The 17,511-nt window shown below is 29.7% G+C and overlaps 2 protein-coding genes across 3 annotated transcripts; both read right to left on the bottom strand.

Annotated features, from left to right (window-relative positions):
- Window positions 1–2,572: 2,572 nt before the first annotated feature.
- Window positions 2,573–11,978, bottom strand: LOC101494603 (K(+) efflux antiporter 3, chloroplastic). 2 transcript variants are annotated; one of them, XM_012716996.3, is made up of 19 exons: window positions 11,717–11,978; window positions 11,199–11,555; window positions 10,903–11,004; window positions 10,325–10,405; window positions 10,041–10,142; window positions 9,493–9,570; window positions 9,107–9,175; window positions 8,839–8,889; window positions 7,492–7,605; window positions 7,282–7,383; window positions 6,826–6,960; window positions 5,895–6,076; window positions 5,667–5,802; window positions 5,195–5,266; window positions 5,012–5,113; window positions 4,373–4,534; window positions 3,880–3,969; window positions 3,612–3,773; window positions 2,573–3,091 (listed from the first exon to the last, which is right to left on the bottom strand). In XM_012716996.3, the coding sequence occupies exons 1-19, from the start codon at window positions 11,750–11,752 to the stop codon at window positions 2,798–2,800; spliced, it is 2,427 nt and encodes an 808-aa protein (XP_012572450.1). In that variant the 5' UTR covers window positions 11,753–11,978; the 3' UTR covers window positions 2,573–2,797. The 2 variants fall into 2 exon arrangements, with proteins under 2 accessions (XP_012572450.1, XP_004504879.1); XM_004504822.4 differs by having other exon boundaries at window positions 5,195–5,272; window positions 11,717–11,977.
- A 1,988-nt stretch (window positions 11,979–13,966) lies between these two features.
- On the bottom strand, window positions 13,967–16,028 carry LOC101494294 (peptide methionine sulfoxide reductase B5-like). The gene is made up of 3 exons (XM_004504821.4): window positions 15,713–16,028; window positions 14,496–14,652; window positions 13,967–14,382 (listed from the first exon to the last, which is right to left on the bottom strand). The coding sequence occupies exons 1-3, from the start codon at window positions 15,970–15,972 to the stop codon at window positions 14,230–14,232; spliced, it is 570 nt and encodes a 189-aa protein (XP_004504878.1). The 5' UTR covers window positions 15,973–16,028; the 3' UTR covers window positions 13,967–14,229.
- Between the last annotated feature and the right edge of the window lie 1,483 nt (window positions 16,029–17,511).

The following is a 17,511-nucleotide window of genomic DNA, read 5'->3' as shown; positions in this document are numbered from 1 at the left end:
ACAATCAACTAGATGCAATAATTATTTATATGTTAGTGATTAAATTAAAAATATAAAAAATTTCTAAAATTGAAACTTAAGTTTTTACGATATTTTTATTTCAATTTTATGAGTATTAATCACTATATATCGTCGTATCATATATCATGTTATTTAAAATATCTCACGTCATTATTTTTTTAGTGTCGACTTTTAAAATAGATGGACTAATTTTGTGAATCAATATAAATAAATGAACTATAATTAAACCAATAAAGTATTATTATTATTATTTTATATATATAAAAAATTGCACATAATAAATATTTACCCTAGATAGATATAAAATAATGAGATAAATATTAATCACCAATAAATATAAAAAAATTATAAAATAAATATTTATCATTGATAGATAAACTAATACAAGATAAATATTTAATATTAATTATAACTATTATTAAAATTATATACATAATAAATATTTACCATATACAAGATGTTTAAAACTGAGAATAATTATAAGATATTAAATTTACAAGATAAATATTTATTATTATAAAATTATTGTATTTTTAATATCTTATAAAAATTAAAACAATTATAATATATCAGATATAAAAATTACACATAAAACGCATCTTAAAAATAAAAAATTGAACATGTCAAACTGCACCGACCTCTTACTAATTTTACCTGAAAAAAACAATACCCGTGGTGATTAGGACATGGTAAAATTTGAATCCTAATTTTAAATTTAAGATAATAGTTCAACAAAAAATTTAAATAAAACATAGATATAACAATATTTTTATTATCTAAGGAATCAATTAAATATCTATATTATCTACATTGTGTTTATTGTGCCTCAAATTGATTATATTCATAAAAGGAATTTATAAAAAATCAAAAGAAAATATCTAAAAAGATATTTATTAAATAGAATTTATTTTATTGATATATTAATTGATTAGTCTATTTAAATATATATATGTATCATTACTTATTTAAATATATTAATATAAAATAAAATTTTAAATAAGTCAACATACTCTCATAAATATCATATTAAGACTTAAATAAAATCTTATGATAGACCACAACTCACATATGAGACTCAAATCTTGAAACTTTTTTTTTAACATCATGCTCAAATATTGCAAATATTCTCAGAAAAATTTGCCATGTATTTTCATTTTTATACTTATACTCTCATAATTTTTTGAAAATGTCAATTATACTTTTATTAATTTAAAGTTTTTTTTTTTTTTTATCATTTCATCTTTTCCAAAACCACAAAAAAGATTTTTGGTATATATCTTATTTCTGGAAAACTTCATTCAAAAGATTTCTGGTATAGAAGGTGTTTCTGGAAAACTTTCTTAGAAAGATTTTCGGTACACACTATTTTTTAATTTTTTTTAATTTTATTATTTCTATAAATGATAATACACCATTCAATAATTAACACACATAAATATTTTTAAATAATAATATACCATAAATAATTAATAATTAATACATTATTAATACACCATAATAATTAATAATTAATACAGCATAATTAATAATTAATAAATCATAAATTGTGGCATTCTACGCGATGCTGTCACTCAGACGAATCATTTTCTTAACAAGATCCATAAATTAGTTAAAATTAAATAAATACTAATATAATAAAAAAAAATTAAAACAAAAAAATTAATTTTAAAAAATCAAACAACTACCAAAAAACATGTGAATGAAGTTTTCCGATGGCTTCTGGAAATATTACGTTGAAGTTTGGCGGCAGTGGTAATTTCCCAGAAAAATTGAAATAAGTTTTCCAGTAGTTCTGAAAAACTTCAAAGTAGATTTTCGAAAATGATGTACCGAAAAATTTATTTCAAGTTTTCTGGAGTGGAAGTTGTGTACCGGAAAATTTAAAAGAAGTTTTTCAGATATTTTTTTTGCCTCTTATTTCTATTCTAGAAATGTTAAATGAAGAAATAATTCTTTTTTATATACACGAAGATATTTTAATATTTTTTTTACTTTTTGAGATATAGAAATAAAGAAGGGGTACAGACTAAAATTTTCATATTCTTGACAAAAAATACTGAACAGTAAATACTCACATGTTTTTTTTTTATTAACAAATGTTAAGTATGTTACTCTTCCTCCAATAATTGTCATATGTGCAAAAGAAAAATTATTTTAAAATAAATATAAAATAATAATTACTTTTTCTTAATTGTTTCCAATAATTAATATTGTATATATTCATAAATTGTTATTTTTTTACTTTACATTTATTATAATAAAAATAAATTAATAGTTAGTTAATTCAGTCAAAAATAAAAATTATGTCACTATTGAAGTTTTACACTAAAATAAAAATTATGTCACTATTGAAGTTTTACACTAAAATAAAAATTATTGAAAAAGACAAGGGAACCATGTTTATAGTAGTGTGAATTTGAAGTTTTTAAAGACAAGGGAACCATGTTAATAGTAGTGTGAATTTTTTTATTAATATTCCTAAGAGCGCTTGTTCTTATAAGAATTGTTAAGTGGCCATATTCAAATCTCCAAAGCTTATAACATGCTGAAGTAGGCGCGCACAAAATATAAAATATTTTCATCACATAATGTCACTATACATTTTATGGTTTTTCAAAGAATTGAAATGAGCATCTCAATTTGAATGATACTTTGCTACAATGTTTCCTATATATATACTGTTAGCTCTGCAATAAAAGTGGATTGTGAACTTAATCTTTCTAAACTTACAGGGTTAGAGGCGCAAAATTAATGGGAAGAAGCCCTACCTACATTGTCAGGGTTCATCCATGGAAGTATGGGAAGGGATTGACGGGTCCAGAAGATTTTGCTGTAAAGCATCTTGTGATCCAACCATTGAGCTTTCTTGAATATCTTGTTTGCCATATGAAACCCCGTTTCCTTCTAATTTAACAGCTGGATTTAGTTCATAATCTTGTTCTTCAGGATCTGCTTCATTCTGAATTATACCCAATGAAGCTTGATCTTTCTGGTTCTGTGCTGATAATTCATATTTTGGTGAAACAGTTGCCACCGGAATGCGTGCCTCCTTCATGTCAGCAACTCTCACCTTACAACGTAAACACATCAGTTTCTTCTTATACAAGTTATTATAGCAATTCCATCCATATCATTACAGAGAATATATTTAAAAGTGGAGAATTAGTGCATGAAATGAGAATGTTATCTTGAAATATGTTCCCAAAAGAAAGTTTTCATTTCCTCGAAAAGTCAATAACAAGCCATGTCGAACATAAAGGAGGTAAATGACATTTCTGGAATCCCCAAAATGTAAAACTTATCATGTCAAGGTTTACCCAACCAAACATTTTTTATAATGCTACTACATATTGGGTAGAAGAGGTGTTTTAACAGAATGGTTGCAGTTGTTGCTTTGTGAGACAGTGAGACTAGAAGTTATAGAAACGACCTCTTGGAAATGTAAGATTAGGCTGCATAAAATAAACTTTTCTCCAACTTGTCAATTAGAAATGCTATTAAATTAAGATAAATCTGCATATCAGCTCTCCCTCTCACACACACAAAAATCATGAGCATTTACCCGAAGCCAAATCATCATTTTGAAGTACCTGCAATGGTTCCATAATATTTGATTCACGATATTCTGGTTGGCTGATTGCACCTTCAGCTTGTAGCTCCATGGAATCTCTAACAAGCTGACTCAAAAATGCTACATCATCAGACATCATCCCGAGGCCTTTCAGCAGCTTAGAACCCAGTTGTAAGCTAGTCTGTAAGAATAAACTTAATATTGAGCTGCAGTTTCCACTGAAATTATGAACAGTGGTTGTTACATGCTCCAACCATCAAGAGAAGGAAATAAATTATTGACAATACCTCTGCATTTTCCAAAGTGGCATCCGTTGCACCTGCTTTCTTCAGATCTAAAAGATGTTTTAAATCTCGAGCTCTGGCATATATTGGAACCTTAGGAATTTCATCATAAAGTAAGCAATTAAAACAAGAGATGATAACAGAAATACTGAAAGATAAAACATCGAACAGTGAAAACAAAAATAGCAATCAACTTCACATATTTGACCTAAGAGGAACAGGTTCTTCTGTTTTTAATAGTGTACGAAAAATTGGTAGTATATACAAGAGATTTCCGATCAAACACAATGATCTTTTATTTTTAAGCTTCATGAGATAAATATTAGGGTCTACAGCTATTCATTTTATAAACAAATTGAAAAAAATCTAGTCACCATATTCTCATGGTTTCTTTTCATTAGGAAAAAGCCACTAAATTCACCCTCTTGCGTTTATACATGCTCTAACACATGATAAGTTGTGATATGAAATGGAGAGGCTGTGAAGAGATTATTACTGCAGGAAAAGCCAATCGTAGCCTTTGAACAGCTTCAATGGACTTCTGCTTTCCAGTGAGCATAACCATGATAGCTTTTGGAGAAGAGATACCGGCAGATTGAAGAACAGCTGGACGTGATCCATCTCCATAGAGAATCGGAAAACCAAGTTTTCTAGCTGCCTGTTAATGATGGGAGAAAAATTAAACGAATGATGGAAAAAATAGATTCCAATATGAAGGCTAAGACATGTTATCAAAGAAAGCTTTCAGTATTTTGATAAAACAAAGTAAAAGATAAGAACATAGAGATGATGAATTATTGATAACTCAACTCTCAATTGGCACTTCTAAGTGTATATCTCATACCATTTACAAGGTTTGTGAAATTTAGTTTTTTAAGAGAAATTTGTGAATCGGGTGCAAATATAAATAGATAATTTGTGCATTAAAAGAAGCTTATCTTCATATACCAAGCATCTTCTGAGTAGTAAAGCATCAAAGAGGATGTCTTGAAATTAAACTCCTCAATACCATATTTGGGATATTCTAAACAGCATATTTCTACTCAAGAATTTTAGGGAAAAGAAAAAGGAAGAAGTTTTATGCAAATATTAGCACACATTGTAATAGCCATGCACAATGCTCAAATCTACTAACCTGTACAACCCTGGGGTCAATATCAAATGCCACATAGGGCCATCCTATTGTATCACTATCTCCTTCTGAAGCCAATGGGTTGGACAGCAAATTCGCAAGGACCTTTATATAATGAAGAAAAAGGTCAAAATTTAGAAATGGGAAGCATAAATGACAGGTTTTGCAATGTATTGATCAATCTACCTGGCCCATTTGTCCAAATCCAAGGACAACAACAGGTTCATTAACATTGAAGTTAACCATCTCAGAATCTTTCTGTTTCTGCAAATAACGTAGTACTCAGCCAATATCACTTGCAGTTACAATGAAATCACATAGCATTAGACTCCCACATATATCTCTTGAAGAAACAGTTATAAAAATGCCACATATTTTTAACATCTCTTTTAAGTTAATAAAATAATTACAAGTGAAAAGAAGTTGTTGCATAAAATCCAGTAACGGTAAAACTTGTGCTTATACGACCTACTAATAATACAGCACGTGAACTATGTTGTGATTGTATTCTTAGTTATTTTTCTTATGTTGGACTTTCATTTCAAATAATACACCAGTAATCCGCCATGGCTACAGACATTCCCACAATCCTTGTATGCATGTCGTGTGTGTGCACAAAACTTCCAAAATTATAACTTTTCGACACAAAATGGCATACATTCTCAGCATCATAATTTTCTTCAATAAAGCTAGCAGCCCTTCTTCCAGCTTCATTCAGAAATGGGGTTAATGCCATTGACAATACGACAACAATTATGAGCAGCTTGTTGAGCTCAAGTGGAAGCACCCCAAGGCTGTTTACAAAAAACACAAATTTTTACAACTAAGAACAAACCCAATATTCTCACTCAAACATCATCAATGTGATAGGTTAAAATTTGGTTACCTATTCGCCAAAGAGAATACTACAAATCCAAACTCTCCTCCTTGGGATAGAAGCAATCCTATTCTTACACTTTCTTGTAAAGTAAGGCCAACACGAGGACCAATCGCAGTTATGATCAATGTCTTGATAGCAATTAAACCTCCCAAGAGCGCAAGTACATTTGGCCACTCTCGCAAGAGAACCTGCACCAAAAATAATAACAATAAATATACAGAGGGAAACAGACTGACAGGTGTAATTTGATATGCAGGAAGGGTGGGTATATTTCATAATTTCGTGTGAAATGCAAACTGGTAAGACATGTTCCTCAATGCATGCTATCAGAGTATACCCTAAAGTTGTTATCAGACCATCTATATTACCGACGCTCTATACGCCTAAATTCTAATCCTTGGCATGAGCAGATGTTGTTATTGGACCACCTGCTCTAGTCCATGATTTAGATGCCCAATCTTGGGTGAGAGGGGTGCGTTGAAATCTCACATCAATTAGAATATGTCCAAAACAGTCCTTTCAAAGCTTGGATAATCCTTGCCTCTTGAGGTATTTTCCGGGGTTGAGTTAGGCTAGATGCCATTCCAGCACATTTTTTAAAAAGAATAACATGAAAAGGGTGTGTGAGTATCCAAAAAAAATACACTTTCAGTTTTTTGTGATTTACTGGAATGGTATATCATAGGTGATCAAAATCTTGAGCCACACTAAACATGTGTTTAACGCCATAGCATTTGACACCATAGCAACGAAAATGTGTTTAACAATCAAAACAATCACTAAATCACAAATGATCTTGTGCCTCTATAATATCTAGTTTATAACTAAGACTGTATATATGCATAGATATAACAGTCCAATTAATAACCAACACTGCAAAGAAAGAAAAAGACAACATAACTACGTCATATATATAAAAAATGATAATCATATTTACCTGCATGTCAATTGAAGTCCCTGTAGTTAGAAAAAATAACCCGAGCAGCAAGCCTCTAAATGGTCTTATGTCAGCTTCAATCTGGGTTCTGAAATTTGTCTCTGCTAAGATTGCCCCAGCTAAAAATGCTCCAAGCTGCATTGTGACATTACATACAATTGTCAAGTGGGTATTCAATTTAATGATTTTCCATCATCACTTAGGGTCTATTTGGGAGGGAGATTTTGGAGGGGGGACTTGTTTTTCTTTTCGTAATTAAACAAAACTATAAAATGTTTCTAAGAATAAAAGAAGTGTGATTGAAATGTTATATGATCATATATCATGTGGTTCTTTTGACGTTTTTAAAATCTCGAATATATTTTAAAATATAGACTTGGCCCTCCAAAATACTCCTCCCAAACAGCCCCTTAGTCAACCCAAAAATAAAACCCAATGTATTGGAAAATATTGAACCGTATCACTGAAGCCCAATTTCTGTGTGAGTAGTGAAGTCCCAGCAATAGTCAGCAAGCAAAGAGCAACAAAAGCCTCTGAACTTCTTGTATCTGCAACAACCTGAATTTCACCAACAGTTTACTAACTAGAACGAATCAAAAATGATTTTGTTTTGGAAGCACTTTTTTAGTTGGATAAATTCCTTTGGAAAATATATTCCATACAAACCTCAAAAACTCTCCTGAGAATATACTTTGCTCCAAAAGAAAGCAGACCCAATCCACCTAATGCCTTCAAACTTTCTTGAGCAAGCATGGGCCAAATACTTCCCTCAGTCATATTCTAGAAAAATAAATAAAATAGCACAGGATGAACAATCAACACATAACTTGATAAATTTGACATTAAAAAATAACCAATTTAGTTAATCATAGGAAATATAATACTCCAGCAAAGTACAATAACTGTTAGCCTCAAAATTACAGCAAGTGAAAAAATGCAAAAAGGGCAACTTTCAATGGAAATTGGAGTCAGATGACCTCAAAATCATACCTTTTGATATTAAAAGTGAAAAAAAAATACCAGTTAAATGTAGAAAGTGAAAATGAACAAAAAGAGAACAATGATGTAACATGGTGTGCAATATGCATGCACAAACTCACACATACATGCAAACATATATTTGGAGAAACTTATGCAGATGACCTCAAAATCATACCTTTTGATATTAAAAGTAAAAAAAAATACCATTTATATGTAGAAAGTGAAAAAGAACAAAAAGAGCAAAATGATGTAACATGGTGTGCAATGTGCGTGCACAAACTCACACATACACGCAGACATATATTTGGAGAAACTTATGCTAGATAGGTACGAAGACAAAATCTAAATACATAATTTTTTGCAAGCTAAGAGTTCAAGATAGAGATTTTATATTTACTTAGGGTGTAAGTTTCTATCCTTTATACATGCCATGGACCACCTGTCCTAAGACCACTTAGTCATAGAGTCTCAGACACCATGTAAAAGAACAACTCAGTTTAAGCTGTTAGGTGGATGCCTGTGAACAGTTTTGTATATAACAATGCACCGATGATTATAAAATTGACATTATATTGTTACCATAAAAATAGAGATAGAAAAAGAGATGATTTTTAAGAACGAAGATAGACCGACTTTATTAGGCTTCCAACTATTGTATTATAATTGGGATTAGTTCAAGTATATTACCATTTACAAGTACTGTATATATAAGACCCGCCCATATACTAATCTAAATATAGCTTGAACAGGTAGGCCTATATACTATTAGTGTAATACATATTCTGTGACCCTTTAGTCTAGACCATAGACGATAATCATAACCAACTTGTTAAACTTAAGTATGAGAGACTGACTCCAGTCTCCATAAAACTGGTAGTAACTAATCTATGCTCCAACAATAAAAAGCTCTACTAGACCTAAAACTGTTAACTCCCAGTTTACATAGAAGCAACCAAAAAGTCAAGGTGTTATTAAATTAAAAAATAGAAAGTGTGAGGTACATATTAATATTATTTGCAGTTTACAGCTCACCTGGCTCTCAAGTACTGGAAGTATGACCAAAAGAGGGACAACAGCTATGTCCTGGAGATAACAAACAGTAGATAAAAGAACAAAGTTAATCAAACCAAAGCTTTTGTTTACCAACGCCATACTTGTCAAACTTGTAGGGTATATCAGAAGATATCAAAAGGTAACCTAAAATATCAATGATTTTGAACCTTCTTTTTTAGATAAAAAAAAAAACTACATACTTGGAGGATGAAGACAGTGTAACCAAGCAAGAGTATAAGACAAATACCTGCAAAAGAAGTATCCCAAGAGTTGCTGAACCAAGCCTTGTAGGAAGCTCGCCTTTCTCTGCAAGAAGCTACAAGTATATATTCGCTTCATAAGTTACATTGTCCATATTAAGTGTCAGACATCACAATGGTTTCATGCAAGCCGAATGCCTAAAAACCACTAGTGTAAAACAGACTTATAACATTATTTCCACCGTAATTTCTTTCAGATAACACGGAGAAATAGCATATGAAAGAACAGGGCTGGAAAAACAACTGTACAACTGTAGAATTACTATACATACATCACAAGGTAGATACATCAACATCACATCTTTTGTACTAACAAAGTGCAGGAACTGCCTTGCTTATTTTCAATTTCAAATACATTCAAAATCACAAATACCTGTAGAACAAATGCAGAAGAAGACAGAGAGAGAGCAGCACCAATCACTACAGCTTCATCGACACTTCTGATGTTCACCTATAAATATGATCTAAAAATAAATTACATTGAAAAAAGAAGCCTCTTCTAGTAGTCTCGACACTACACATTTACATATAAAGCTTAATTAATTATCTATGTTATCAAACAGTCATCTTGAAAGAGCTGTCAGGTGTAGGTTTACAGTTGGTTTTTAAGAATTATTATCCTTATACAAAATCCATTTAGGTGGAGACAGAGCATGAACATTTGAGTTGAACCATCAAATTTGTAGAACCACCAAAACAGCTATATCTCAAGAAGACAAGAAAATCAACAACAGAACTGTATTTCATTCCCCTAAATTTGCTTACACAAAAACAAGAAATTTCTTATTTGAAGTGTCTGTATCTGCATGTGTATGTTCTGTTAATGAATGTAGCTTACAATAATGAAAAAAATACAAACCAGAAACAAAAAATTGTTAGATATATATTGCCTCAAAAAGAAGATATAGATATATATCTCACCAGATCAGACCTTGAGTGGAAAAGGAATTCCAAAATTTTTGTTCCAACAGCCCCATTTGGTGGAAGCTCAAAAGCAGTGAATGCTAAAGTAGATAGTAACACCTTCAAAAGTGTTTAATAGTTAAAATAAGGACAAGAAAGATCTAAATGTAATTTAATATAAAAAATGAATGACTAAATATAATCAATCTATAGCAAACATCTATGTAAACAACAAGTAAATTGAGTGAAGTCGCTTAAGAAATTCCCTTTATATGCTCATTGTCACTGCCAAAGCATCATACCTGAGTCAATCCCATTCCAAAGGCATATTTTGCAAGAGCTTTCAGACGTGCTAGTGATAGTTCTAGACCCATCTCAAACAGCTGAAAAGAAATAAGAATTACTTCAGAGTAATTATATACCATTTGTTTCAGAATTATTCTCGAGGTTCTCACCATGACAAGAATATAGGTTATTCATACTTATATTTGATAATTATAGGAAGTTCTTCAAAATCCTCCAATCATATATTGATGTGAGTTTGCTACCTTGTTTCAGAACGTGTTTAAGCATAACAGCAAAAGTGCTGCTTCTAAGTTCTAAGGCAATGTTACTTACTGTTGAAATTTTATAAAAGTAAAATGGGTCAATAATTGAGATTTGGAGCCTATGTAGAAAATAAAAGCAAACAACACAGATGGAAATTGACATCAGTGAGGACCATCAAGTTTTTAATGGAATAGAGCAATAACATGCTAAAATATGTTTGCATATATCACAGTTTCAATGCTTCATTTGAGGGTTACAAACTATTGTTGTTGAAAAACAACAACAAAAACAAGAGTAGCAGCAGTGGCACCTTAATGAGATTTTATCTTACCAAGAAAAGGATCCCCCATTCAGACAAAACTTTAACATCTTCAAGGTTCCTAATTAAACCAAATTGATTGAGCACCACCCCAGCACAAAAGAAACCAAGTATCTGAAAACAACAACCATTCAATTCAATTAAATTTATTTAAACCATACATATATCAAGCAATAAAGAGTGAACTTTTCATACATCATCAGAAAAAATGCCTTAATCCATTTGAACTAGTCAAAATAATACATAAATTTACCTAAACTAATAAAGAGCATTACATGATAACGTTTATGATAATAACAAGAACTTACAGGACTGGCTTTAATTAACTTGAACGACGGCACGATAAAGACAGTAACAGCCAAGAAAGTAAGAGTATCCAATCCTAAATCATTGATGACTTCAACAGCACTGGCAACATCATATGACACACTTGTCTGCAACCGCTCCCACCTTAGTGGCCTAAACTTAGAGAAATAGGATAATTTTGAACCGAAAAACGAATGAACATCCAGAGACGTTCTTCTACTGAATTTATCTGATACAGCAGTAGTATTATGACATAAATGTGATAGAAATGGCACTTGTTTGTGAATCATAGAACTTTTACAAATTCGTGAAACAGAACGAGAATAACCGGGACTCTTTTGTTTGGACGGGTCATATCCCTGAAGAGAAAAATTCAGAAAAAGCAATCAACAATAGTAAAATAAATTCCCTCAAAATAAGAATTTAAATATGCATAAGACTAATTCAGTTTTCTTCAATTTCCAATTGTATTTATCTTCATAAATAAGTTTTGTTTAATAATAAGAAAGAATTGATATACCTTGAGGGTTTGGCAATAAGCTAAGGACTCGAACATAGTGGGAGAGCTTTAGAAAGTAACAAAACCAAATTTGGGGAAGTTCATTTGCATTTGGTTGTTCCTCTTGTTGAGATAGATAAAAATAGACACAAAAATAGAAGCTTAGAAGAAGTGTGAGTGGATACCTCAAAAAAAGGAGGAGGAAAAAGATACACGTAGGCGTAGGAAGAAGAGAGGTGAAAGATAGAAGAAAACGAAAGTGTGATTTGGATATGGCTATGGAATCTTACGTGAATGAATATATGTATGTGAATCGTTGCATCGTTTATGCCACCTCAGCAACGTGTCACCGATGTGGTGCTTGTGGATCACAAATAATTCTCAGATTTTTCCACTCAGATAGAGATACCTCATTAACCACGTGGCAAACAAAACAATATTTTATTCTCAATCTCAATTTAAAACAATACCTCATTTAAATTTAAAAAAATGAAAAACAAATGTTTTAACAAAGTAAAAGACTCAAAATACACATATCAATAATTGATAAAAGTAATATAATAAATTTTTTTTTTCTTTTCGTTTATATACATATATTTTAATTTGTTATAATTGTTGAGTTATTTATTATAAGATGAAAAAAATAATAAAATATTTATATTTATATAGAAACGTTTTTAAACTTTTCAATTCAAAATCTACTCTCAATATAAGAAATACATGTGATATGAAAATTACAATATTGCTTATTCAAAATTTGGTATTTTTGTTCTATTCAAGGATCAACATAAGCATTGAAAAAGATGGACAAAATAAATTGAAAAAAGAAATTATGTAAACAAAAATCATGCACATAAAAATGCAATAAAAAAGTACAACTGAAACATAATCGTCATCTACATAATTGATCTTTAAAGTAAAAACACTAATCGATATATTTACGGGACAACAATGTAATTACATTAAAAAAAAAATTATAGTTCCAATAAAATTACATAAGTGATAAATATACATAATTACATATAAAATATTTTTTGTTTTTTTTTCTTCTTTCTTCCAATTCTAAAAACTATTAAAAAAAGGAGACAAATTTTTATTAGTGATAAATATAAAGAAATTGTAATTTTAATAAAATTTACATAAGTGACAAATATGATAAATATTTGTTGTATCTTTTATTTTTTTATTTTCATCTTTCTTCAAATTTCAAAGACTATTAAAAATATGGGACAAATATTTATAAGTGATAAATATAAAAAATTTAATGGAACAAATATTGTCAGCGATATATATATAAATTATAGTATATATATTTGCCACTTACATAAAAATTACGAGATAAATATTTATCAATAAAAAATATTTTTAAAAAATTGGAACACGTCTTTGTCATTAATTAATATAAACAAAATATTGAATAAATAAATTTTCTTAATACAGACAAAAAATATGTAGTCAGTGATAAATATAAAAATTATCGAACAAATATTTACCACTAATATATAAAAAAACCATGGGACAGATATTTATTATTGAAAAATATTAAAAAATACAGAATAATATTTTCATATTGATAAATATAAAAAATATTAGATAAATATTTGTCATTTATAAATAAAATTAAATTTTTATTTAAAATCTAAACAAAACAGATATAAAATATCAATGATGTATCACTCGTGTAACACATATTTTTTGTAAGTAAAAAATAATTAAGTGATTAAAGTCAAATAATTAATAAATTTTAATTTAAAATAGTAATTCAAAAGAATATCAATTCAAGTAATAGCTTCAACAATACATAATCAGACCTTATTAGATATAAAGACCATATGAGAATAAGAAGTGAAGAAAGATGTGTGTAGAATAAAAAATATTGAAAAATCTTTTTAGTTTAATATTACTTCATTAAACACAAAAATGTTACACGTCTCTTTTTTCAACAAAAACAAAAGAAAATGATACACTCAAGCACACATTTCTAGGAATGATTTTTATGAATTTTTGAACCTTAAGCAAACACAATCTAAGTATCCTCGTCTATTTATTTTTGAAATATCACAACTTTTTTTAAGCTCCTCGGTATACTTTCTCCAATTATTATTCTTATATTTAAATTCCAATTAACCATGCATTTTTATGATACAAGATGTGTTTCTTTCCATGTATGAAATAAAATAAGTTACGCAAATTTGTAACGCATATTTTTACATTTTTAAATATTTTTTTTACTTTATTCTAAAATAAATCAAATTTTAGATGAAGAAGAGGTTCAAACATAATTAAATTCTTATAGCATCAAAATACTTTCATACCAAAACACAGACTCAGGAAACAATACAAGCACTTGTGAACATACTAAAGTGCAAACCATATAAGAGAGGAGGAAGATAATGAACAGCTGGTTAACATCCTTTATTTTACATAATTTAGGTATCCCTCAGTCTATAAGCCTCAGTCACAATTTCAGTACTGTATAGAGTCCTTTATGGATCTTGAGCATCTCACCCACACAGCGAATTCATTGTAAGAAACTAAGAATCGGCTGGTTTAAATTTCAGTGAAATGCTATTGACACAATGCCTTTCGTCAGTGGGTGTTGGAAATCCTTCACCTTTAAATACATGACCGAGATGTCCTCCACAAGCAGCACATGTTATTTCAATCCTCCTTCCATCGGGGTCCGGCTGGTGGTGACAGACATCAATTTTATCAGGTTTATATAAGACTTAAATTGTTGATACAGTTCTAGTAATATGCAAAAATACTGAAGAAAAAGCAGCATAAGAACAAAACTCACATGGCGGTTTATGGCTCCAGGAAGACCCTCAAAAAAGGCTGGCCAACCACAACCGGAATTGAATTTTGTTGTAGACTTGTAAAGTGGAGTCCCACAACCTGCACAACTGTAGACTCCCTCCTGAAATAACTTGTCATATTCTCCTGTTCCAGGGTACCTTGATAATACCAAAAACAGAAGCAAATCCTCATTTTGAGTATTACTATATATATCACTATTGGTTATTCATTCAAGTTGACATAAAAGTTTTGGTACATCTATCATTTAATTAATGGGAAATTTTAGAATCACCACATCACCCATAATTTCTGTCTGATTAGAAGTTTACTACAATTCTTCTACTTGCATAATTTTCTACTCTACATTTCTCTGCAAATTTTACAGAATTCAAAGAGGCAAGTTGCTATGTGGAAAATTTCAGCCAAAACCAACTGCGCTGATGATTAAAGGAACACATAGAATTCAAGAGAATGCACAGCTTCTCTTCTCTCTATTGTGATCACACTACTTAAATGAGACTGGACACATTTATGAGTAGTAGTTGTTTACATAGTATTGTAGCCTTTCTTACTGCAATACTCCACTTAACCAGATTTGTTCATGAACTTCTTCTTTAGAAAATTAAGTCAAAGTTTATAACAAGATTCAAAGATTTCCTGCATAGAACATGATGCTGGTCATAGGTGTAAATGAGCTGAGCTAATTGTGATTTAACTTATTTGTGCTTGATTCATTAAATGCTGGGCGAAACTCATTTGTTTAATTAAATAAACAAACTTGAGCTTAAATATAAGACTAGTTTAAACAAATGAGTCAAAAGCTCAAAGCCACAAACCATCAATCTTTTTCTCATAAACCCAACTCAAACTTTAAGTCCTCTAATGTTGGCTCTATGTCATTAAGTCATAATAATACTTACCAGTTACCATGATTTTCATACATAATTTATCTTCATGTTCAAAGATGAAAGGTAAAAATACCCTCTTTATGAAGCCAATAGGGTTTAATGGTGTATCATCTAAATTACACGAAATTAACCTAAAAATTGTCAACAAGATGTGACGATGAATTCAATTTTACATGAACTCAGCCTGCGTTATTTCATCTATAGACTTATAAATTTTATTCCATTAAATTAAACTATGCATAGAATAGAAAGAGAGTAAGAAAGTAACAAAGTATTGAAAGGTTGATTAATTGAGAGGTAAGATTCGTACTCAGTTCCCTTTTGCCTGAGAATCCGAAACTGTTCAGGGGAGAGAACGGCGCGCCATTCTTCATCCGATTTTTGGGCTGAACCAGGTGAAGCCATGGCCACAATTCTTGTACTGCAGAAACCGCGCTTGGTATGACGAATGGAAATGGTGAATTGGGGGTTGAAGAGAAAAGTGAGGTGATTTGAGGAAATGGGTTTAGTGTTGAAATTGAAAGAAGAAAGAGGTGTGGTTCGTAGGATATTGACGCCCCTCATCGTCATCTTCTTCGTGTGTGACACTCGCGCAACCAAAACGAGGCAATTATTTATTTGGATGAATAATTGGTAAATTTACAATTTTGTAAGTTTTAACTAATTATTACCAACAATTAAAATGCAGATATACTTCACTTTCACTAATTAGTAATTATGTGATAACCTAAATATTAAATATTTTATAAATATTTTTGAAATATTAAATATCATCTGATAACTTCACTCATTTTTTTTATCGCTCGTTGTTCATCGTTTCCGTTGTTTCCATTGTTCAATACCTTCATTGTGGTCCTCCTTCTTCTTCCTTTGTTTTCTCCATCATATTCATTGAGGTGTAACCACTTTATTGATTTGATACAAAAATAATCTTTGCGCTAAGAAAATTATCTCATCCTTCATAAAAATGTTAATGAAGAAAAGAAGAGGACATATGAGTCACATAAAATGAAATGTTGTAATGGGTTAATTGATGTAACTTTATGAATTTAATTTAGTTGTTGATTTACCAATGTATCTTTTTAATATTAATGACTCAGAATTAAAATACTTATCTGACATTATTTTATTACACATTTCTACTCACTAGGGTCACTTGCCAATTGATTAAAAATATACGTAAGACAATCATCGGTCAACATTTGCGAAAATATGATAAATCCAAAGTCAAATACTCCCATTGTTGAAATAGTCTATAATTATTTTAATTTGCCGTTTGTAAAAAAAAAATAGTATATTATAAAAGGAAAATTCTATGGTGTAGTATTTTTCTCTAATGTTTTTGTTAATTTTTTTAGCTAAAACTATATTATAAGTATGAGGTATTTTAGTAGGGAAAAAAGTATGAAGTATTCACTACTATTTAATAGTATTAGTCTTTATTAGGAAATCTATTGAACATATAACTAATTCTCTCCTCTTAAAAAAAAAACTAAGTATTTAGAAATTCCTCTTACATGTGGTATATTTGGAAAAGTATACAAAATTTATAAAATAATTTTTTACAAGTAAATAAATTAAAATTATAAAATATAAATTCAAAACAACTTATTTACACAATCTAATTTTTTTTATGGAGATTAAAAATAAATTTAAAACATTTAACTTTTTTTATTAATATTATTTTACTTATAAGTTAGTTTAGTCGTTGTTTTATACTTAAATATTTAAATTAAATTTTCTAATTTATTTAAAATAAATTATTTATTGTAAGTCATAAATTGTCAATTAACTTATCTATAATTTTATAATGTATCTATATGTTTTTGGTGTCTTTTTTATCTTGCTAATAAATCTTCGAATGATATTATTTAAGATTTTTTATGCTGATTGAAATCATTTAAGAATTCAAAACTAGGTAATAAATATTTGTATTCTCGGTCTATCAAATATACAACTTCTTATGAAAATATATTTAAGCAAAAAATTGTTAAGCAATGCCTTTAGAGCATCTATAATGGCGTGTTATTACATTTTAAATAAACACAATAATAGTTGCATGACATCAAAACTACTGTGAAGAATAAAATAATGCCCTCTACACTCTTT

The sequence above is a fragment of the Cicer arietinum genome, chromosome 6, assembly GCF_000331145.2.
Source record: "Cicer arietinum cultivar CDC Frontier isolate Library 1 chromosome 6, Cicar.CDCFrontier_v2.0, whole genome shotgun sequence".
In the NCBI taxonomy this organism is placed as follows: domain Eukaryota; kingdom Viridiplantae; phylum Streptophyta; class Magnoliopsida; order Fabales; family Fabaceae; genus Cicer; species Cicer arietinum.
This window is presented reverse-complemented; position numbering and strand designations above follow the sequence as displayed.

Bases quoted from the DNA above. Each gene is read 5' to 3' on its own strand.
- LOC101494294 (XM_004504821.4), bottom strand. From the start codon at position 15,972: ATGACGATGAGGGGCGTCAATATCCTACGAACCACACCTCTTTCTTCT. The intron at 14,653-15,712 runs GTACGAATCTTA...GGTATTATCAAG, and splicing joins CTCAGGCAAAAGGGAACTGA to GTACCCTGGAACAGGAGAAT. The intron at 14,383-14,495 runs GTGAGTTTTGTT...TGTCACCACCAG, and splicing joins CTGGAGCCATAAACCGCCAT to CCGGACCCCGATGGAAGGAG.
- LOC101494603 (XM_004504822.4), bottom strand. From the start codon at position 11,752: ATGTTCGAGTCCTTAGCTTATTGCCAAACCCTCAAG. The intron at 9,176-9,492 runs GTATTTGTGATT...ATATACTTGTAG, and splicing joins CTTCTGCATTTGTTCTACAG to CTTCTTGCAGAGAAAGGCGA. The intron at 3,774-3,879 runs GTATTGTCAATA...TTATTCTTACAG, and splicing joins CCACTTTGGAAAATGCAGAG to ACTAGCTTACAACTGGGTTC.